We start from the raw sequence: 24,415 nt of genomic DNA on the forward strand, positions 1-24,415 counted from the left end.
AAGTGGGAGCTAAATAATGTGTACATATGGACATAAAGTGTAGAATAACAGACATTGGAGACTACAAGAGGTGGGAGGTTGGGAGGTGAGTGAGGGATGAGAAATTACTTAATGTATATACAATGTACACTATTTGGGTGATGGCTATACTAAAAGCCCAGACTTCACCAGTAGGCAATATATCCACGTATCAAAACTGCATTTGTATCCCCTAAATTTATGTAAATAAAAAAGAACTGAACAAATAAAATGTACAAATATAAAACAAAATAATTTTAAAAGGAGGATCAGAAATCTGGGCAAATATTAGTAATGTCTACTACAGATACATAGAATATTTTTAGATTTTACTTGCAGGCAAAGAAGGAAAAATAAATTATTATATAGTAAAAATAAAATGTTTCCAGGTATTTTCAAGTATCAGAAGTTTTTTCCCACCTCCCTCCCACTTGTTTCTTGTTTCAGTCTCTTGTGACCAAGGAAAAAAGAAATAAAAAATAGACTTCAAACACTTTATTTATTTTAATCCAAGCCACGTCATTAATGGGGGAATGAGAGCTTTATTTAACCTATCATAGGGTTTCTCAAGCTCGACATTATTGACATTTTGGGCTGGATCATTCTTGGGCACTGTCCTGTGCATTGCAGGATGTGTTAGCAGCCTTTCTGGCCTCTACCCACCAGATTCCACTCCAGTTGTGAAAAGCAAAAGTGTCTTCAGACATTATCAAATGCTCCTGGCAGAGTGGGAACATTAATCCTGGTTGAGAACCACTTTTCTAAGTTTCCTTTGACCAGTAAATCATCTAAAAGGATGAAGATGATCTAAAACATCAAGTGGCCCATATAGAGGTAGAGTAGACCAAAGATGAAAGAAACAACTTCTCCTAGATATACCACTTATTTCCCCTGTGACTTTGGGCAAGTTTCTGAACCACTCTTTACCTTATCTATAAAATGAGAATAATGTTACCTAGTTCACAAGCTTATTGTAAGAATTAAATGAAACACTACCTACTATTTTCTCTCTGTTTTAGGAAACTATTCCTATTATACGCCCAGTTCCTATATAGACACAGGGAGTCTATTTCTGAACTTTCTGTTCTCTTCTATTTGTGTCTCTGCATATTTCTGTGAGAGTTCCCCACTGTTTTTATTAACCATTATTATTATTAGCCCTCTATTATCCACAGGTGACTTGTCTGGGAAACTCGGCCATTTGGAAAGAGGCTGGAAACTGAGAAGTGAAGAAAAAGGCATGTAGAAGCCCTGCACTAAAGGTCAGACACATTTCTCACCATAAAGCCCCCCAAGGCTATTAAGATGGTTTATAAATTATTTCCTCCTCAGCCCCTACATCATCTCGTGCCTCGCATACAGGTATAGACACCCAATAAATGATTGCTCAGAAACGAAATGACCAATTTCAGACATAAGGCAAACAAGATTATCATTATCAGGCTTCTCCACATCACCAAAGTAGTCCCAAATTAGGTAGGATAGGGATAGGGGAGGTGTTAATACAATCAGAACTGGTGTCAAGATGTCAGTAGTAAGAAGTAACAGGTCTGACATTAAAAGAGTAAATTAAAGGGCAGACATTAATTTAAAAATAAAAACTACATGCTCTGGAGAGTAAGCAGCCATAAACACCACAATAACCCCTTAGCTGCATTACATTGTCAGTGCATAATAACTGACATTCCTAATAACGACTCTGACATTTTGAAAAAAAATGCTAATTTCTGTTCAGCATGTTCCATTTAAAAAAATTCAGAGTAGTGTATAAGGCATTTGAAAAAGATTTCCATCACAGACTTGTAAAATATGTGATTTGCAATGCACTTTAGGGATTACCTAATCTAACTGTTTTCTAGATGAAGAAAGTTCCGGAAAGATGAAGTGCACTTGCCCAAGGTCAGGCGCCAGAGAGACAAAAACGGAATAAAGGCCTTAGTTTGCCAACTCCACGGCAACTGCTTTTTCCACTGCTGCACATCCGCACAAACATAAATATATATTTTAAATTTATTAAGAGTACCAAATTTAGTATTTGGCAACTCAACAGGGATAGACTTCAAATATTTGGAATTTCCCACACTGAGCTATTAATAAACTGGTCCTCATTGAGCCTTTGTATTGCTCAAAAAAATTAGATCTGATGGGTAGGTGTCAAAGGAGTGAGAAAGCATAATGCTTGACTCAGGTGAATTTTTAGAAGGGAGGGTAAGATTTACATGTAAGAAGTCAGAGCTATGCAAAGCAGTAGGGAAAGTGGTGCCTTGGGAATGGAGGGATAGGAAATGGCAACCCATGGCTGCTGGTCAAAGAAGGTACGGGGCGGGGGGTGGGGCAGATCTTCTGGGCTGGACCCAGAAGCATATCTGAGTTGGACCCAGAAGCATATGTAGGCCTTATTAAAAAAAAAAAAAAAAAAAGAGAGAGACTCTGGATGTGAAGAACATTAGAAAACACTGGCGGGGGGTTGGGTGGAAGCCTGGATCATATGTTCCAAAACATTCATTCAAACGAACAATTTAATAAGTATGAGTTACTTATGAAGATTGGGGGGAGGTGTTACAGAAAATATTAAAAATTGAGGCTTCCCTGGAAAATCTAAGTTGAAGGGATGAGAGAATAAGGAAAATGGCCCAAACTGCTCTAGAATGGCACTATCTGGTAGAAATATAATGCATGCCACACATATAATTTAAAGTTTTCTAATAAACCCATTAAAAAAGCAAAAAGCAACAGTTGACATTTACTTTAATATTTTAACTCAGTATATCCAAAATGCTATTATTTCAATATGCAATCGATATACAAAAATTATGGAGATGTTTTACATTATTTTACTCGTACCAAGTCTTTGAAATATAATGTGCATGTCACACTTCAGCATATCTCAATTTGGGTACTAAATTTTCAACAGAAACACTTGATCTGAACTTAGATATGGTAAAATTTGCAACTGAAAAAGTGAATTCACATACTCAAGTTGTTCCAAACACACTTAAAAGTTTTCCAGTAATTCCATCAAATATCAAAAAATCATCTTCCATTAATATTCAAATCCACACCGACAAAACTGCTTCAGTTTTTTAAATTTAAATGCCAATTAACTAATAGTAATTCAAAGTTCAGTTCCCCAGCCCCCTGGACAAATTTCAAGAGTTGAGTCATACAGGTGGCTAGTGGCTATGCATTAGGCAGCTCATGTCTAGAAGGTGGGTTTTAGGGGTGGAGCAGGGTTGTCCCATGACATAAGGCCCTTGGAACATAGACCCAGAATGCACAGAGGTAGACTCTGTATATGAGCTAGGCCACAAAACAGAGCCACTCTATATTATCCAACACTTGGAGAGGATCAAGGTAAAAACAGATTTCTAGAGAGGTTAATATGCAGCAGAACCGAGAAAAAAAAACAGGGAAGTCAAGGAAGTTTACTGTCATAAATAAAATGTGAAGTAATGAGGACTCAAACTGGAGGTGAGAAGGAGAAACGCAGGGGAGCCGAGGATCTGAGAGGCAATTGGATGGAAGAACCGACAAGACTGAAGAAGAGATAGGATACAGAAAAAGAGCCCCCAGCTAAAGACCTCAGAGGAACCTGGTTTTTGTTTGATTGGTTGTTTGGGTTTTGTTTTTGTGTTTGTTTATTCTCTATTCTCTCTTCTACACATATAGGAAAAACTATATAACCAACGGAGTGAAGTACTGTGAAGATCTATTTCAAGGAAACCACTGCAAAGAGCACCCCATTCAATGTCTGCCTGAATAGGCAATCTATTACACAGCAATGACAAAGTTCTGCCATTTTGGATGTAAAATATTTCTCAGTTTCATTCATTTGCCTTACGACTACCCTGTTCAGGCCACGTCTTTTACCCGGATTGTTGCAGTAACATCCTAACACTGCCTGCTTAGTATTGCTCCACCCCAACCCATTCTCCAAATTGTAGCCAGAGTACTCTCCAAACACAAATCAGATCATGTCACTTCCTTGTTTAAAACAAGTCAGAGGCTTCCCATTGTCCCCCAAGCGAACCCTTTAACATGATTTTGCAAGACCTTCATGATGCAGCCTTTCCTTCCTTCTCCAGCCTTACATTTCACCATCCCCTGCCTTTCTCACCACTCAACTAACCTACCCATCCCTCCTTCCTAGTCCTATCCTCCTGATTGGTTCTCTCTTCCTGGAAAACACTAATCTCTCTCTCTTTCTCTATCTCCATCCCTCTGTCTCTGCCTATGTCTCACTTCTTCCTCCTTTCCCTTCTCTCTCCAATTCTCACTTCCCAGCCTTTCCCCTTCTTGTTCCTCTGCCTGAAATAATCTATTCTTTACTGGTATGCTTCCTACTTCCTTATGTTACAGTTGAAACCTATGTCATTGCTTTGGTGATCCCCCAAGACTGGGTTAGAGTCATGTCTTATATACTCCCGCAACTACTGAACTTTATTGTATTGTAATATCCATTGTATTGGTATTATAATTGTCCATGTCATTTGTTCTTTTTTGTTTTCCAACTAGAAGATAAGCTCATTAAGGACAAGGACTTTGTAAGAGTTTAGCTGATAGGAGACACAGAATAAAAATGGGTTACATAAATAAATAGAATGTAATACAATTTAATATCAAAAGTAACTCTGACTTACTAAATGCAGAGTAGTGGCAATAAATAATTTTGTTAGGGCATCAATCCAATTAGACCTAAATTTTACCTTCTTAAAGTTTAAATCTAAAAAAGATAACTGAGAAAGATAGATAGCAATGATCTCAACTATCCAGATCTTTATACAAAAATTGTATTTTTATTATTAAAATGCATTTTATTATAGTTATAGATGTTAACATAAGGAAAAGCTGGGGGAATGGTATACAGGAACTCTATGCTATTTTTGCAATTCATTGAAAGCAAATCTAAAATGATCCCAAATTTAAAAGCTTTTTAAAATGATTTTGAATGCATTCTCTCCTTCTTAGGTATGTAATACCCTTCAAAAAAGGAATTTCATGAAAATATGAGGGCAAGAGAATGAAAATCGGAATGTTTTCTAAAATAAATATTGATCGTGAGTCTCAGATATATATTCTGAATGCCTAAAATACTCTCTTCATTGCGTTACTAGACATATTATGATGAATCTGGTCTATACAACTTTTTTTTTGCTATAAAGATAAAAGTAAATATAGAAAATTAAAATTTTTTTGCCATAAACTGCTTTGGTTCTCAAAAATGCTTTGATTCTCAAAATTCCATAATGCCTACAATGGCTAAAATACTATTCTTAGTTAAGAAACTGCCATATCAATTTAGTTGAAACACTATAATTGTATCACAGTTCAGTAGTAGATTATGTGTCTCAATTACAGAAAACCCTTAAGAGAGAGAAAAATCATATGAAAAGTGAAGCCCCATGCTGAGGGTGTAAGTCATAAAAGCCAGTTAAGCAGGGAAAAGAGTCTATCTAATTTCATGTTTTAATTATATTTTAAAATATTTGTTCAGAAAATGCCATCCTCTAACAAATTAACCCTCAGTCATACAGCTGACAAATAGTTAAGACATATGACATGACAGACCCTAACAGAGTAAGACAAAACATTCAATATAATTTATGACATATATAACCTAGTTATTTAAACAGATGATTATTCTGGTTCTCTTTTAGTCTGCTACAAATTCACAAGGGACTTTTCTTATCATCCGGGCAGTCCTATTAAGCCCCCAGAACTGAAGCCAATGGGCATCAAGTGTGTATTCATTCTAAAGTCAGCTGGTAACTTAGTGAGAGGTTGCCAGACTGGTTCAGTAACCACTACCTACCCTCAACTTATTTAGGAGAGACCCAGAGAGACAGAAAAATGAGGAGAGGTGATTTCTCAAAGTGAGAAGAAATGAGAGCATCCTGGCATTTTGTTTTCTTCCTCATAGGGACATTCTCTCCTCCTTCAAGCCAGGTCAAGGGGACAGCAAGAAAATCCTTTGAAGAGACGGGAGAAATCCTTGTCAGAAGGGAAGAAGAGCACCTCACTCTGCAGTTGGTGCTTGCTGAGCTGCACATATTCACAGGTTTGCCCTGTCTCACCAGACTAGAGTGCAAGAGGATTCTTAGGAAGACCTGATAGCAATCATGGACCTTTAAGGAGCGCCAAGACTAGTGCCAGACTGTCCTTTGGAGAGGTCTGAGAGCTGCCCCCTGAGAGCTGGGAGAGAAGGAAGCAGTGCAAGCAACTGTACTTCCTGAGATTCAGGGGCACAAGGGTGACAGGTTTCTCTGTAGGCCAAATAGATGCTGTGGGAGGTAGGTAGCCAACTCTGCTTGATTGCCTGATCCTCCACTGATGCCGTGGGGGAAAATGGAACAGGGCTAGGGTAGCCTTCATATTATCACTCTAAGGGATTAAACACTTGAATGTTAATTTCATTTTGGCTTGTGGTCTTAATCAGCTGCCCTGACAACTGGCAGCTCAGCTCTCTCTAGCTTGCCTGAGCTCCTGACAGAAACTGAGACCAATGGAGGTTACGGAACTGGCTGACCTAGTATTCCTAACTAGTAAGTGGTGCATCCTAGATTTGAACGCTGGCCATTTTCTAAAAAGTAGTCTTTACTTTCTAAGAATAATATACATGATTAGCGAAGAGTAATTAAACCCACAAGATTGAGCCCTTTCAAGCAGAGTTCACAAAATGGTCAACTTCAGCAGAAGACTTGTTACTCATTGCAAATAATACAAAGGGTTCTGGTATTAATTTCCAATCTGACCTCTCCTGAAGCCACGTATGCGGTTAAGGGAAATAACTTTCTTCTGGTTCTACAAACCCTAGAAAATTCCTATTATTTCTAGATTTACTTCCCTCTAATGGTTCTGAAAAATGTTCGTTGCTCTTTTTACCTGAAAAGAATTCTCTCACTAATCTGAACCATGGTAGTTTTTAATTCTGAACATGGGAATCACATTATATTTGGTGTTAACTTTATACCTGATATATTCAGTAGTTTCAGACACATAGCCTGAAAAATGATTCTACTCTGCAGATTAATATCGCTATGCTAGTTCGCTTTGGGTTAATGTTTGCGTGCTATATTTTTGCCTACCCTTTTACATTTTTTTTAATTTTGAGACGAGTTCTGCTCTTGTTGCCCAGGCTGGAGTGCACTGGCGCGATCTTGGCTTACTGCAACCTCAACCTTCCAGTTTCAAGCGATTCTCCTGCCTCAGCCTCCCGAGTAGCTGGGACTACAGGCACGCACCACCACATCCAGCTAATTTTTTGTATTTTTAGTAGACATGGGGTTTCACCATGCTGGCCAGGATGGTCTCGATCCCTTGACCTCGTGATCCGCCCGCCCCGGCCTCCCAAAGTGCTGGGATTACAGGTGTGAGCCACTGTGCCCAGCTACCCTTTTACTTTTTACCTTTCTGTATCTTACTCTTTAAAATATGTCTCTTGAATGCAGCACAGACACATGAAGAAATGCACAAATAAAACCAACAAATTGTTTCTTTTACCTGGAATGTTCAGTCCCTTTTCATTTAATGTAATTACTGATACAATTGAACTTACACCGACCATCTTACTATTTGTTTTCTATTTGGCCTATCTAGTTCCTTATTTCCTCTTTACTTGCCTTCTTTTCGACTAATTATATTTTTCTACTTTTCCCTTACATTGATGTTTTGTTAATAATTATTTGTTAAGGTAAATTTACTAAAACAAAATGCAGAGATTTTTAAGATATAGTTTGATAATTTTTGACAAATGTACACATTTGGGTAACCACCACCCCAATCAAGATATAGAACATTTCTATCATTCCAGAAAGTTTCCATGACCCCTTCTAGTTAACACCTCCCCCCGTCATATATTTGTTCTAGAACTTCATATAAATGGATGTCATGCTTGACCCCTACACACTCCAATAAGGAGAGCACCAGGTTTGACAGGCCAAAGAGACCCAGAGCTAGCAAATGAGCCATAGGGTTTTTTGAGGCGAACTTACATACAGGGTGGTCCAGTGGCAGCAGACTGGACAGGAGAACTGCCACTGCCTACAGAAAGCATGCAGTTTATATAGTGTTTTCACTTAACACCCTCCCCCTAACAACCCTTGCCCGACAACCTTCATTTAATCCAAAATAAAGGGTTTCAATCCCTTGTGCACCCACTTTCCACAGGACAAGGGCTGGAGGCTCAGACATTCCTCATAGATAAGAAATGAATCTTTGGGCTGGCCACACTGGGACCTCCAAACACACATTTGGGTTTATCTGCCATACAGAGCCGTTCTTGGGGTATGCTTAAGTTATTGCTGTCAGGTGCATCTATCATACACAAGTATGTCTACCATACAATGGAAACATAAAGTATTTACTCTTTTACAGTTTTTTTTACACATTATGTTTATGAGATTAATCCATGTCTTTGTTCTGTTTTATTTCTAACTAGTATTCTATGGTACGAATATAAATTGCACAACTTATTTATTCTGCTATTAAAGGACATTTAGGTTGTTTCCTTCAGAGGCTACTACAAATAAAACTATCACAAACATTAGTGTACAGGTGTTTCTGTGGACAAATATTTTCATTTATATTAAGTAACTACTTAGGAGTGCTAAGTCACAGAGGTTTCTATTAACTTTTGGTGTTTGACTTATAGATCACAAAACACATATTTGGCTTATTACGTCATAATACGAATTATTTTTCCATTTTCCTGATACTTCTAGAACGTAGTAACTTAAAATCTATTTGCTGTCCTAAATTCATTTTGAGTGTTGTTATGCATTTTAGTTCCACAAATAAAGTCAAGACATGGCAATTATTGTCTTGTACAGAAATTATTTATATTTACATACTACATATATTTTCATGTGTTGTTCATTACCTCCTGCATTTCCATGTTCTGTCCAGTATCATTTTGTTCCTAATATTTCTTGTAGAGGAGCACTGCTGGAAAGGAATTCCCTTGGTCTTTGTCTGAAAATGTCTTTATCTTTTCCTTATTTTTGAAGCAAATTTTTGCTAGGCATAGAATTCTAGGCTATTTTTTATAAGCAGTTTTAAAGATATTAATTTCACTGCATTTGGGATTTGTTTCTGACAAGACATCAGCTGTCAGTTACATTGTTGCTTCTTTGAAGGCAATCTTCTCTAACCACTTTAAGATCTTCTCAATGACTTTGCCTTTGTTTATCTGCTGATTTTCCATGAAGTGCGTAAGTGTGGTTTCTTCTTTTTTTTCCTACTTGGGGTTTTGTGAACTTGAGTCTCTGGGTTGATGTCGTTCATTAGTTTTAAAAAAATTATTGGTTATTACCTTTTCAAATAATGCTTTAGCCTTATTCTCTCCTTTTCCTCTGGGGCTTCAATTGTGTGTATGTCTCACATGTCTATTATATGCTAGTCTTTTTCCCATTTTGTTTTCCCTCTGTGTTTCTGTTGAAGTATTTTATATTGATCTATATCTCAGTTTACTAATTCTGGATTCTGCTATGTGCCCTCTCCAGCTAAACTCATTCATTGTTTTTAATTTCAGATATTGCATTTTTTAGTTCCAAACTTTCTGATTATTATTTAAACATTCCGATTGCTTTCAATTTTCCATCCTTTCATCTTGTCCTCTCCTCTATTTTGAACATATCATTTAACATATGATAATTATCTGCTAACATTAATATGTCATATCTGTGGATCTGCATTTTTCTCTTGATTTTCATTGTCTTTCATCTTTACATATCTAGATATTATTATATTGTGTGCCAGGCACTGTATATAGAAGAACCATACATGTTCCAGATCATTTTATCTTCCACCAGAGAGGATTTCCCTTTTACTCCATTAGGCAATAAGAGTGAGTGGTTAACCAACTCAATCCAATCAGAATTTGTGCTTAATCAGAAATATCCTGCAAGTTTAGTAGGATTCAAGCTATCTCTGGTATGTTCATCTTCCTAAACCCTGAAGGGTATACATTGCCTTAGCCCTGGAAGTTAACAGAGACAGTTCTGTCCTTCAAAAGTTTTCAGCTTACCTCTTTAGCCTCCTACTTCATTCAGTTTCAAAACTTGGCAAATGTCTTGAAAGGGAAACCAGCCATGTGTTTTAAGTAGAGCTCCTCCGTGGCAGCACTGTACAATTTAAAGAAATTTCAATCTGCCTTTTAGAAGTTTTGGGGCTAGCTCTCCCATTTCTGTGTAACCACAGAACTATGAAAATATTCCAAAATGAAAATTGTTTGTGCATTTAAGGCTCCTCAATATTTTAATTTGTCATGACAGCACCATACAGCTGCTAAAAGGTTGCTGACTTCTGTCCCCAAGCAGAAGCCCTTTCCTTGGACTAAGCCTGATTCACAGCCTGTCCCTAGAGAAACAAAGAGTGTACCGTTATTAAGTTACTTTGGAATAATTCTCCCTTTTCTGTAATTTTAGCTCATCTAGACCTTATTTCCACAGCTCTCCGTTGACTTTAAGATGATTTCTGTAATGTATCCAGTTTTGTCTAGTGGGAGAGTATGCCTGTAGCAACCTATTTTATTTCACTCTTAAGTGAAAGTCATTTTTTCAATGTAATTTTAATCTACATTTCACTTCAGTGAAGTTGCACGTTAAGAGTTCACTTGCATTTCTTTTTCTGTTAACTATTTTTAAGTTTCCTTGCCGCTTTTTCTATTGACTCTTTTCCTTTATCATTTTCAAGACATTTTCTCTGTATTATCGAGATTAGTTCTCTGAGATAGGAGTCACAAATAATGTTTTTCCAGTGTGTATCTTGTCTTTTGACTTATGTTGTTGTTTTTTAATTGAAGATGTTTTGACTTTTTGTATGTGACTGAATTCCATGGCTTCTGAATTTTGTGACATAGACTGATAAGTCTTCCCTACTCTAAGTTAGTAAGAAAATTATCCCTTGCTTTCATCTAATATTTTTGTTTCTTTTTTTCACATTTGAAATTTTGTTCTATTTCAAATTGATCATGCTGATAGGCACATCCTTTCCTTTCTCCCCAGATGGCTACTTAGATTTCCTAAGATCATCTTTTCCTCACTAAAGTGGAATGTCATCATTATCATATGCTAAATTCTCATGAGTATTTGATCCTATTTCTGAACTTTCTATCCTATTGTAGCAGGTGTCTATTTGCACACTAGAAACAAACTTTTATTGATATTATATATTTTAATATCCAGCACAGTGGATCTCTATTCCCCACATGCCTTTCTTTTTCAGAGTTTTCATAGCTTTTCTGGCTTGCAAATTTTTCCCCAGAATTTTAGAATCAGCTTGATTTGTGCCTTAGACAGCTTATTGGTATTTTTATCAGGAGTGGGTTAAATCTATAAACTAACATAAAGAGAACTGACAGTGACGTTTAGTTTTCCTATCCAAGAATATGATACATATTACTATTTTAAAGCCATTTTTTGAAATCTTTTAGTATTATTTAAATGGTTTTTTCATTCAGATCTTGCACATTTCTTGTGATTAGTACATTTTAGTTGTTAATGTAATTATATTTGCTTTCTTATATAGTCTCATTTTGAAGACAATAGACTGGAATGAACTTTTCAATACCTGAAAATGAGATTGCTCTTCAGTACCTAAAAGTACCAAAGAAGCCATAGTGATGAACCAGAATTACTATCTGAGGGTAAAGAACGAAGGCTGCTCTCATTGAGTTCAGCCCGTTTAATACAAATTGTTTTCACAAAGTGGGATAGATTATTGAAGGAATTCAAACTATTCTTCCAAAATCCTCTATATAATTAATCCAAAATAAAAACCTGTGAGTACTCCTTGACCACTCCTGCTCCTTCTACTGACCATCTCATGGTTTTTAACTAATGATGAGCACCAAAATCACACTTGTAGCTTTAAAAAATACATATAGCTAGGCCTTACTCTTGATGATTCTAGTTCAGATATAAAGCAAGTCTACGCATATATAGGAATACTTCCAAGACATTTTGGGTTCAGTTCCAAACCACCATAACAAAAAAAATTTCAATAAAGTAAGCCACATATTTTTTTGGTTTCCCAGTACATATGAAAGTTATGTTTAAATGTTTAAATTATACTTTAGTCTACTAAGTGTGTAACAGCATTATGTCTAAAAACCGTAATATATATATACATTAATTTAAAAATACTTTATTCCTAAAAAAGGCTAACCATCACCTGGGCCTTCAGCAAGTTGTAATTTTTTTGCTAGTCGAGGATCTTACCGTGATGTTGATGGCTGTTGACTGATCAGGGTGGTGGTTGCTGAATGTTGAGGTGGCTGTGGCAATTTCTTAAAATAAGACAACAATGAAGTTTGCCATGTTGAATGGCTCTTCCTTTCAGGAAAGATTTCTCTGTAGCATGTAATGCCATTTCATTGCATTTTACCCACAGTAGAACTTCTTTCAAAATTGGAGTCAATCCTCTCAACCCCTGCTGCTGCTTTATCAACTAAGTTTATGTACTAAGTCCTTTGCTGTCATTTCCATAATGTTTACAGCACCTTCACCAAGAGTAGATTCCATCTCAAGAAACTACTTGCTTTGCTTATCCATAAGAAACAACCCCTCATCCATTCAAGGTTGATCATGAGATTGCAGCAATTCAGTCACATCTTCAGGCTTCACTTCTAGTGCTAGTTCTTTTGCTATTTCCACCACATCTGCAGTTACTTCCTCCATCAAGTCTTCAATCCCTTAAAGTCATCCAAGAGGGCTGGAGTCAACTTTTCCCAAACTCCTGTTAAAGTTTATTTTTTTGTTGTTGTTGTTGTTGAGACAGTCTCTGTCACCCAGGCTGGAAGTGCAGTGGAGCAATCACAGCTCACTGCAGCCCTGTCCTCCCTGGCTCAAGAGATCCTCCCACCTCAGCCTCTCAAGTAGCTGGGACCACAGGTGTGCACCATCATACCTGCCTATTTTTATATTTTGTAGATACAGGGTCTCCCTATGTTGCCCAGGCTGGTCTCAAACTCCTGGACCCAAAGCATTCCTCCTGCCCTGGCCTCCCAAAGTGTTGGGATTACAGGTGTGAGCTACCATACCCAGCTGAATGTTGACATTTTGACCTCCTCCCATGAATCACAAATGTTCTTCATGGCATCTAGAATGTTGAATTCTTTCCAGATGATTTTCAATTTACTTTACCCAGATCCATCAGAGGAATCATTCTCTATGGCAGCTATAGCCTTATGAGATGTATTTGGGTGTCCAGGAACATTGTCAATGAGCAGTAATATTTTGCCAGAAATCTTTTTGTTCTGAGCAGTAGGTCTCAACAGTGGGCTTAAAATATTCAGTAAACCATGTTGTAAGGAGATGTGCTGTCACCCAGGCTTGTGGATTCATTTATAGAGCACAGGAAGAATAGATTTAGCATAATTCTTAACGGTCCTAGGATTTTCAGAATGGTAAATAAGCATTGTCTTTAAGTCATCAGCTGTATTACTCCCTACCAAGAAAGCCAGCCTGTCCTTTGAAGTTTTGAAGCCAGGCATTGACTTCTCTCTAGCTATGAAAGTCCTAGATAACATCTTCTTCCTGTAGAAGACTGTTTTGTCTACATTAAAAATCTGATGTTTAGTATAGCTACCTTTATTTGTGACCTTAGATCTTCTGGATAACTTGCTGCAGCTTCTGTATCAGTACTTGCTGCTTCACCTCACACTTTTGTGTTATGGAGATGGTTTCTTTCCTTAAACCTCATGAACCAACCTTTTCTATCTTCCAGCTTTTCTTCCAACTCCCTCACCTCTCTCAGCTCTCACAGAATTGAAGAAAGTTAGAGACTGTTCTGGATTAGGCTTTGGCTTAAGGGAATACTGTAATAGAAGAATGTTGATCTATCCAAATCACTCAAGCGTTCTCCATACCAAAGATAAGGACGTCTTGCTTTCTTAGTATGTTCACTGAAGTAGCACTTCTAATTTCAAGAATGTTTCCCTTGCATTCATGGGTTGGCTAACTGTTGCAAGAAGCCTAGCTTTTAGCTTATCTTGGCTTCCAACTGCCTTCCTCACTAAGCTTAATCATTTCCAGCTTTTGATTTCAAGTGAGAGACATGCAACTGTTCCTTTCACCTGAATACTCAAGAGGCCACTGTAGGCCTCACTTCAATATTGCTGCGTTATCAGGGAATAAGAATGTCTGATGAGAGGGAGAGAAACAGGGTAACGGCCGGTAGGTAGAGTAGTCAGAACACACACGTTGATCAATTAAGTTTGCCATCTTATATGGGTGTGGTTTGTGGCACCCCAGAACAATTACAATAGTAGTGTCAAAGATCACTGATCACAGATCACCATAACAGACATACTAATAACGAACAAGTTTGAAATATTGCAGGAATTACCAAAATATGACACAGAGACACAACATGAGCACCTTATGTCAGAAAAATGGTGCTGGTAGACTTGTCTGATGCAGGGTTGTGGAGCTTTCAATTTGTAAAAAATGTAATATACGTGAAGCACAAAAAAACAAGGTATGCCAGTTATATGCATGTCTTTGTGTACATGTACATACACATATTTAGCTCCAGTGATTCTGGTTCCCCACCCTTTAAGAATCATTAATAAAAGAAAAACTAAGTCCAACTGACAATATATCCTAAATATCTCTGCAATACACTTCATCCTTACCTTTGCAAATTTAAATCAATACTTCATCACCTCACATCTAGACCACTCTAGCAATATCCTCATTCCAGAATCTACTTTGCCTCTTACGGTCCTGCCTCCAAACAGCTGACATGGTCACCTACGTAAAACAAAAAGCTGACCATGCCATGTGCTGACATAAATTCCTTCAAAATTCCCTATGTGGGCTGCCTAAATATTGATCCACTGACGGATGCCCATCCATACCTTTCCACTAGTGTGTTGCACAATGGGACTGAGAAAAATAAAGACAATGTGATTTTTCCATGAAACCAAATGTATTCACTTTAAATTATCTGTATTCTATGATTACAATTTAGTATCATTATATTCTTTGTTTTATGAAATCATGGTGGCAGGGGTAGCATTTTTTAATGTCCTGACCTGGCAAAACAAAAAGGTTGTGAACTTTATGTTAGTCTCCACAGTGTTTAAAATGACACTTGCCAATGTGGTCAAAAATTCTGGGAACCACTGACTGCAGAATGAAGTACAAGCTCCTTAATGGACCCTCATCTCTGACACAATAACTAGCCCCTTACTTTCTTAAAACCGTAATACATTTCATTCATTCATGTTTTCTTGAAAAAATTACACTAATATTCGTTCACCACCTACTATGTGCAAAGCATTATGTTAGATGGGATACAAAGATGATCAAGACAGAAAATGGGCTCTGCCTAAAAGGAAGTTAGAGTACTAGGGGTTTTACATTTTGGAGTCAACAAGCCATGATTTCAAATTGGTGTTAACTATATGACCTGTCTATAATTATTATTAGCTATTAAATTATACCCGTGAACACTGCAAAGAAATCAATCAAGAGCTGAGAGGTGAGAAATGAATGGGTATAAAACTAGGTGAATGAGAAAGTAGGATTGAAGAGAAAGCAGTATAAGCAATGGAAACTGCCTGTCCAGAGGTTGAGGTAGGAGGCAAATCACTGGTGCTTGAACTGAAAGGATGTCAGAGACTACAGCTCACAGAGACGGGGAATGGAATCTTAGCTAGACTCATGAGGTAGGCTAGATGACACCATACCTTGCTTGCCACATAGGGAATTTGATCTTCATTCTAAAAGTAATGGGAAGTCACTGATGAACACTGAAACAGTGGAAAGATGATGAATAGTTTTTCAGCAGTGGATGATCAGACTTGTGCTTTGACAAGACAACTGTGGCTGCAGTCTGTAGAACAAGACTGGAAGGAAGCAAGAGTAAAAACAAGGAGACAAGTTGGGAAGCTGCTGAAATAGTCCAGGTTAGAAATAATGGTAGCATGAAATAGGGAGTAGCAATGAAGATGAGGAAAACTCAAAAAAAATTAAAAGATATTTAGGAGAACAGACTGACCCCTAACAATCATGTTTATAGTCCCCTGGAAACATCATGGTGTTTCATTTTTTGTTGCCTTTAGAATGACCTACCCTCTGTCTTCCAACATACCCTTGATTTTGTAATTTCTAAAAGTAATGAATGTTGTACTAGTTTCCTAGGGCTACTGTAATAAAATACCAAAAACTAGGTGGCTTAAAACAACAGAAATTTATTGTTCCTCAGTTCTGGAGGCTAAAAGTCTGAAATCAGGGCCAGGCTCCCTCTGAAACCTTTCTTACCTCTTCCTACTTTCTGGTGATTTGCAGGAAATATTTGGCTTGCAGCTACATAACTCCAGTCCCTGCCTTGTCATGAGCATTTTCCCTGTGTCTCTGTATTAACGTGGCCATCTTCTCAAAAGGACACCATGAGTCACTGGAATGCAGCCCACCCTCCTCCAGTATGACCTTATCTCAACCACATCTGCAACAACCCTATTTCTAAACAAGGCCATATTCTGAAGTACCAGGAGTTAGAACCTCAGCATATCTTTTTGGGGGGACATAATTCAACCCATAAATAAATGCCTACACAAAAAACTGTAGTAGTAGTAAACAGTAAAATGTGAAGTTTCCCTATCTTCAAGCCTAAGCCAATTAATACAGGGTATTCAACTGGCCACAGATACTAGTTCATGATTGAATGTGTGAATGAACGTGGGGCAGTAAAACATGAGGGAAGATTTTCCTTTGGAAAAGAAGGTTCTTCACTCTTCCATAAAGCTCTCTTCTGGATGGAGTGGTGCGCAGATGTGTATCCTGGAAGTGTTTCAGCCCTTCCATAACATGTGGGGGGCCAACTTTAGGAGGAAGCTGACAATCTTCTTAATATCCTGCTAAGCTGCTGAATCAAACTGACTCAAGCTTGAATGCTTTCCATTGGTTACAACAACCATTATATGTCTTTCATGTGTAAATTTGTTTTGAGTTGGGTTCTTTTAGTGTAAGTCTTAATGAATAAAGGATATTAGGCATTGTACAATCATCATCTTCCCACTGCTTCTGCGTTCAGAGTAATTTCTCATTTAGGAATTAAAGAAAACATATCCTTCCTTCCACAATGATTACTTACATAAGGCATGAACAATAACCTAAATGGTAAAATGTAAAAAAAAGAAAAAGATTAAGTTTATGTATCTTTTCATTTTCCTTTCATCACCAAAGATGCTGGAACACAGATAATGCAGGGAAACACTTTTGTACAAAATTTCTATCAATGAAAGCACAACACCAGCAAAGATGGATTACCTTGTATTTATCCATTAAAAGAACACATCGGATGGTGAGGACTTTTTGGAATGACAACAAAGCTCTATTTGAATACTTGAATTTTCCCCAAAACAAAAGCCCTGACTTTGATGAGAGTTACTTATTACCTTGAGTCCCAAAGTGTGGCCCATGAACCAGCAGAATCTGCATCAACTGTGAGCTTGTTAGAAATGCAGTCTCAGGCCCCACCCTAGACTTACTGAATCACAAAGTAGAGTTCAACAAGGTCTCCAGGTGATCGGATGTATGTTAAAGTTTGAGAAGCACTAGCATATTACATTGTTCAGACAATGATGCTACTAAAAATGAAAAATCTGTGAAGCCCTGTGCCCTGAAATGGTCAAGCTGATTGTACAGCAGTGGCTCTTAACCCTGGCTGTACATTAGAATCACCTGGGGAGGCTGGGCGTGGTGGTTCACACCTGTAATCTCAGCGAAACTCTCAAACTTTGGGAAGCCAAAGTGGGCACATCACTTGAGCCCAGGAGTTCCAGACCAGCCTAGGCAGCATGGTGAAACCCCGTCTCTTTAAAAAAAAAAAAAGAAAAAAAAACACTATTTATATATGTACACACAAAAATTAGCTGGGTGTGGTGGTACGCACCTGTGGTTCCAGCTACTCGGGGATGCTGAGGTGGGAGGATCACTTGTGCTGGGAGGTAGAGGCTGCAGTGAGCCGAGATTGTGCCAGTGCACTCCAGCCTGGGAAACAGAGTGAGACCCTGTCTCAAACAAAAACAAAAACAACAACAAAAAAATCACCTGGGGAGCTTTTAAACTGATGCCAAGGCTCAAGGCAAAACCCCCCTAAACCATATGGATCAAAATCTTTCTTTGAGGTGGGGCTTAAGATCAGAAAAACATTTTAAGAAGCCCTTGGGTGATTCTTTTTTTTTCTTTATTAAAATACTGAGTTTTATTTCACATGTATATTTCTGTCTCCCCACCATTTCCATGTCTGACCACCACTACTACTATGTCATATCATAACATTCCACACATACTTAAAACCAAGCAAAGGGTGGAGTTCCATCTTTAAAAACTAAACAGACATGTTGGACAACACATTCTTGGCAATGGAACCTGGACAACATTTATCAAACACGGTAGGGAAAGTTCTCACTCTGCATTATAAAAAGGACAGCCAGATATCAACTGTTATGGAAATGAAATAAGGTGGAAAATTTTTAATAAATTGTTTAAACTATTTTCTTAAAGAGACTTCCTCCACTGCCAGAGATCTTGAATAGCCTCCTGGTCAGTCACCCAGAAGCAATTCTTCACGTAACTGATGAACTTGGCTTCCACTTTGGGAAGAGAACCACCTTTTTCTATGCTTGCTTGCATTTTTGCTTTAACGTCTTCTACAGAACTAGGTCCCTTTGGTGTTTTAGGAGTTTTTTCCTGTTTTTTGAAGGATTCTTGTCCTTTTGATGTTGGTGTTGATGATGGTTTTGAGTCTTTTCCGTTCTGATTTGACTTGTGTGCATTTTTGGCTGTAGTATCTTGTATAGATTTCTTCACTGGTGCTTTTTCTTCAGTTTCCTCATCATCAAAATCATCATCATCATCATGTTCAATAGCAGCAAGTTTTACTTTTTTCTGTGGAAACTTGCTACCACTTCCAGGGACCAACTGCTTTCCAGATATACTTAAGAGTTTCACATCCTCCTCCTCTTCATCTTCTGACTCTGCATCTTCCTCCACAGCTACTAAGTGCTGTCCACTAATATGCACTGGCCCTGAACCACACTTCAACCGTAAGAGCGCTGGTGGTATTATTTCAAAGCCCCCAAGGGAAAGCTTTGGCTGTACATTTTCAGAGTTGCCAGTGTTACTTTAATTGGACTGCCTTTGTAATTCATTGCCTCTTCTTCAACAATGTGCAATTCATCCTTTGCACCAGTCCCTAAACTGACCATTCTTAAAGATAACTGGTGCTCATTTTCATCATTATCCACCTTAAAGTGATCATCTTTATTGGCCTTTAGTTCACAACCGAAAAGATAGTTCTGGGGCCTCAGGGGGCCCATGTCCATGTCCATCGAATCTTCCATCGGGTGGCTCCATGCACTTAGGTGGGAGAGAAGGTGGACAGAGATAAACGACCCCAGCTCAAGAGAACAGCCGTGCAGGACAGAATCACACCTGGGCGGGTGATTCTTATACACAACTGTGGCTGAGAATTATTAGTGTGGAGCAGCAGTTCTCAAACTTGAGTGTGTATCAGAGTAACCTAGAAGGCTTGTTAAGATACAGATTACCGGCCGGGCGCGGTGGCTCACGCTTGTAATCCCAGCACTTTGGGAGGCCGAGGCGGGCGGATCACGAGGTCAGGAGACCGAGACCACGGTGAAACCCCGTCTCTACTAAAAATACAAAAAAATTAGCCGGGCGTGGTGGCGGGCGCCTGTAGTCCCAGCTACTCGGAGAGGCTGAGGCAGGAGAATGGCGTGAACCCGGGAGGCGGAGCTTGCAGTGAGCCGAGATTGCGCCACTGCACTCCAGCCTGGGTGACAGAGCGAGACTCCGTCTCAAAAAATAAAAATAAAAAAAAAAAATAAAAAATAAAAAAAAAAAGATACAGATTACCATGCCCAACTCTCAATTTCTGATTTAGCAGGTTTCGGGTAGGGCCCAAGAATTAGCATTTCTACTCCAGGACCACACTTTGAGAACCACTGATGTAGAGAAAAAAAGGTGACTGAACTGGAAACTCAAAAGTCTGCCCAGGGCCTCTCAAAGGCAAAATAATTCATTACCTCACACCCGTTAGGATGGCCACTATCAAAAGAACAGAAAATAACAAGTGTTAGGAAGGATGCAGAGAAATGGGAGTCCTTGTACACTGTTGGTGGGAATGTAAAATAGTGCAGTTATTATTAAAAATAGTACAGAGGTTTCTCAAAAAATTGAAAATAAAATTACCATATGATCTAGCAATCTCACTTCTGTGTATACATCCAAAAGAACTGAAAATAGGATCTCAAAGAATTATTTGCACACCCATGTTTATTGCAGTATTATTCACAACAGCTAAGAAGTGGAAGCAACCTAGATGTCTAACAGATGGACAGATAAACAAAATGTGATATATGTATACAACGGAATACTATGCAGCTTTAAACAGAAAGAAATAGTGTCACAAGCTATGACACGAATGAACCTCAAGGACATTATGCTAAGTAAAATAAGCCAGGTACAAAAATATAAATACTCTATGATTCCACTCACATGAAGTATCTAAAGTAGTCAAAATCATAGAAAGTAGAAAGGTGGTTGCCAAGAGCTGGTGGAAGAGAGGGAATTAATGCTCAATGGGTATAGAGTTTCAGTTTTGCAAGACAAAAAAGTTCTAGAGATCTGCTATACAACAACATGAATATATTTAACACTATTGAACTATATGCTTAAAAATTGTTAGGATGATAAATGTAATGTTTTTTCAACTACAACAAATAAATAGGGCAAAATAATTAAGGTAATCAATTTTTAAAAGTTATTTGCTTTAATGTACATGCATATGTTATTTAAATTTTTACAACAAATCTTATTTCTAAAAAGCTTTAAATATAATTATTTTACGGTTCCCCAATAAACCAATTTTTCAACCAAGAAATACTCCAAAATCATGATTTAAATATTTTAGACCCCTTTTTGCTATTCAAAGTGCTTTGGTTTGAACTTTTTTCTTTGTGTAGATATTTTTCTCTGAGATTCTCTCTGAATGATGAGGTAAAACACCATTATATTAAAATACCACTTTAATCTTACAACCGCCCCCAACATGAAATCCTTAAGCTTTTGTCAGAACCCCAAAGAGTCTTCTTATCCAAAATTAAGAACTCCTGCTCTCAGAGGGTATCCCTACTCGGTATAGTGCCCTATAAGGATGTTCCCATGGAACTTCAGTAAAACTTTGTATTAATTACCTCAATGTCACCTACAACTCTCTGCCACTGTCTCTTCCATTAAGACTGCAAGCTTTCTGAAAACCAAGAAGTCTTAAATTTATCTGGCACCTAGATGTGCATGAGAATGTGTTCAATGAAACCTCTATAGACACATGATTGAATAAAAGATCTCTATATTCCCTTCTACTTTGTACACTATTGATAATTTGCAAGAGGTGAAATGTTTTCTACAGGCATATTATTTGGAATGATTAGATCAGGCAAAGGGTACAAATAGAAAACAGAATTCTACCTCCTTTTCTTCTCAAGTGCTGTAGTACTCATAGAGAATAAAGATGTAAGTTTTCCTGGCTAGACACCTTGCACCTTTCCCTGGAATCCCAAGCCCTCAACCGCAGTGATCACCAGCCACTGACAAACACTTCAGAGATTCTCAGGGCCTAGACATGTCTCAAAGAGAAACTACAGAAAGGGCTATTTAGAGAACCGACACTTTCATTTTAAAAGTCCCCAAAACATGAACTAGCAATGGTAATACAATAATTCTGGAGACTGGTGGTTCTAACAAAGACAACTGGGAGGAAATAGGGAACAGACACACAGGTATTTAGACATAATTGGAGGGAAGTAGTCAAGAGATAAAATTCAACTGGGGCCATCAACCAACTCTAATAACTTGCTCATTACAGGATTTAGGATGATGTGGCCCACATTCTCCCTGACAATTCAATTACATTAACAGATTTATACTTTTATAGAATTGTGTATTACGTGCAACTTTCCCTTTTCAACAATAAATGCATTTTGGTAATATAAAACTATCAAGACATTATAGTGTTTTATTACAAACTGACTTTATACACAGAATAGCATAGTGGTGAAAGAGCAAAGGTTCTGTAGCTGGACTGGATGATTAGAATCCTGGCTCTGTTCCTTACCAGCTATGTGACTTTGGATATATTATTTAACCTGTCTCAGTCTCAGTTTCTTTATCGATAAATAGAGTTAGTTAATAGTATACATCTTATAAAATCATTGCCTAATATAACTTTCTGTGATTTTGGAAATGTTCTCTGCAGTGATCAAATGGTAGCCACTAGCCTTATGTGACTACTGAACAGCTTAAATGTGACTAGGATCAACTAAGGAACTAAATGTATAACCTTATTCTATTTTAAGTGATTTAAACATAAATAGTCCTATATGACTCATAGCTACTATCCTGGGAAGCACAGTTTTATAGCGTTGTAAGGATCACATGGGCTACACAATCAGATCAGTGTCTGGCACACAATAATCAATAAATATTCACTATTGATATTATCCACCATGCCATAGAAAATTGGTATGCAAGTGTGGGTTATAATTTTCTTTAACACTTTTCCTAAATCTTGTGGATAATTCTTTTTCCTAGTATTTATATTTACTGGCTAATTCCCCTTCCAGCTGGCACCGGCTTCAGGAAACACCTGACTAGCCTGCACACCAAGCCCTACCCACCATTCCTGGGCATAATGCATGTGCTGCATGTTGTTTTTCTTAAGATTTTGCAGACTATTAAGAACACATTTGGTCCTGGTCTCCTTCAGATTCTACCACCACCATCACGCCCCACCCCCATCACACCCCCAATGTTTTTACTACTTTTACCAGAATCTTTCAAGTATTAAAGCATATTGATTTCCTGTTGGGATAATTTGTAAGATGATTTGATTATTGTACTTGACATAACCAAATTATTCAGTCATTCTAAATCTTAAAACATCTCATCAGGCTCACAAAAAAACCTACTAAAATTATCATCACCTTGTTTTTTAATGAGGTTAGAATGAAGTTACAAAGGTTGTCTTTTGATTCCTAGTATATACTAAAAGGCAACCACTCATGTTTTAGTACATATGTTATCATTGAAAACGTTATAAGCTCTAATTAATAATAATGTGCATCTCTGTTTATATAGCAATACTATTGTATTTCCTAAACAGTCCCATGACATTAAATCAGTTGTTTCTAGCAGAAAGATTCCTAGAACAATACAAATTGATAAAGATTTCCTTCTCTTCCTACTAGAGAGGATGTAGCTGAGAATATGAGAATGGCTGTCAGGAGAAATGAGAACTGAGGCTGGGCACAGTGGCTCATGCCTGTAATCCCAGCACTTTGGGAGGAGGTCGAGGAGGGCGGATCACCTGAGGTCAGGAGTTCAAGATGAGCCTGGCCAACACGGTGAAACCCCATCTCTACTAAAAATACAAAACTTAGCCAGCCATGGTGACATGCACCTGTAGTCCCAGCTACTTGGGAAGCTAAGGCAGGAGAATCACTTGAACCCAGAAGGCGGAGGCTGCAATGAGCTGAGATCACGCCACTGCACTCTAGCCTGGGCGACAGAGTAAGACTCTGTCTCAAAAATAAATAAATAAATAAAAAATAACAACAAAAAAAAAAAGGAAAGAAAGAAATGAGAACTGAAAGTCTGAATTCAGATATCTAAGAAACACACTAGACAGATATGGCCCTTACATTTATAATTTTATATTCTAAAATATGAAATATTGAGAAACAAGTTAAATAATCTGACATATCCCTCTACCCAATGAGGAAAGCATAATAAATCAACTGGCCTCATGTAATACCAGAGAGAAGTTAAGGAATAAAGAAAAGAAGATACAAAAAATAATTAAAGCATCTATTTTCAGGTATATACTACTATCAAGTATATAATAAATTGAATTATAAACTCAAAAAGGAAAGAAAGCAAGCCACTGCCCAGAAATAAAAGGGGCATATGGGGGTGTGAGTGGATGGTTCTTTACTACTCTTTTAAAGGTAAAAGCATCCTGTTTTGTAATAAACTGTTTCTATCCTGGGACTTCCCATGCTTTATTCTCTGGCATTCTTTTTCCCATTTTTAAGTTAGAAACAATTTTAACTACAAGTAATGGAAACCTTGAGCCCTGTTACAGGGATTTTTTTTTTTTTTTTTTTTTTTTTTTGGAGACAGTCTCTGTCGCCCGGGCTGGAGTGCAGTGCAGTGGCGCGATCTCGGCTCACTGCAACTGCCGCCTCCAGGGTTCAAGCAATTCTCCTGCCTTAGCCTCCCAAGTAGCTGGGACTACAGGCATGTGCCACCACACCTGGCTAATTTTTTATTTTTAGTACAGACGAGGTTTCACCATGTTGGCC

At 37.9% G+C, this 24,415-nt stretch overlaps 1 protein-coding gene and 1 pseudogene across 7 annotated transcripts in view; both read right to left on the reverse strand.

Annotated features, from left to right (window-relative positions):
- FANCB (FA complementation group B) overlaps positions 1-24,415 on the reverse strand; it is a 190,103-nt gene that overhangs the window by 125,920 nt on the left and 39,768 nt on the right. The window contains exons 11-12 of one of the 7 annotated variants that reach the window (XM_063634548.1): positions 17,920-18,037; positions 16,201-17,137 (exon numbers count right to left, since the gene is read on the reverse strand). The exons of the other annotated variants lie outside the window; for them this stretch is intronic. Coding sequence (XP_063490618.1) covers positions 17,115-17,137; positions 17,920-18,037 — 141 coding nt within the window. The 3' untranslated portion in view covers positions 16,201-17,114. Of the gene's footprint in view, positions 1-16,200; positions 17,138-17,919; positions 18,038-24,415 lie in introns of those variants that run through there. 7 annotated transcript variants of the gene reach the window in all.
- LOC129475501 (nucleophosmin-like) lies at positions 18,062-19,853 on the reverse strand (annotated as a pseudogene).

The sequence above is a fragment of the Symphalangus syndactylus genome, chromosome X (genome assembly GCF_028878055.3).
Source record: "Symphalangus syndactylus isolate Jambi chromosome X, NHGRI_mSymSyn1-v2.1_pri, whole genome shotgun sequence".
Taxonomy (NCBI): Eukaryota; Metazoa; Chordata; class Mammalia; order Primates; family Hylobatidae; genus Symphalangus; species Symphalangus syndactylus.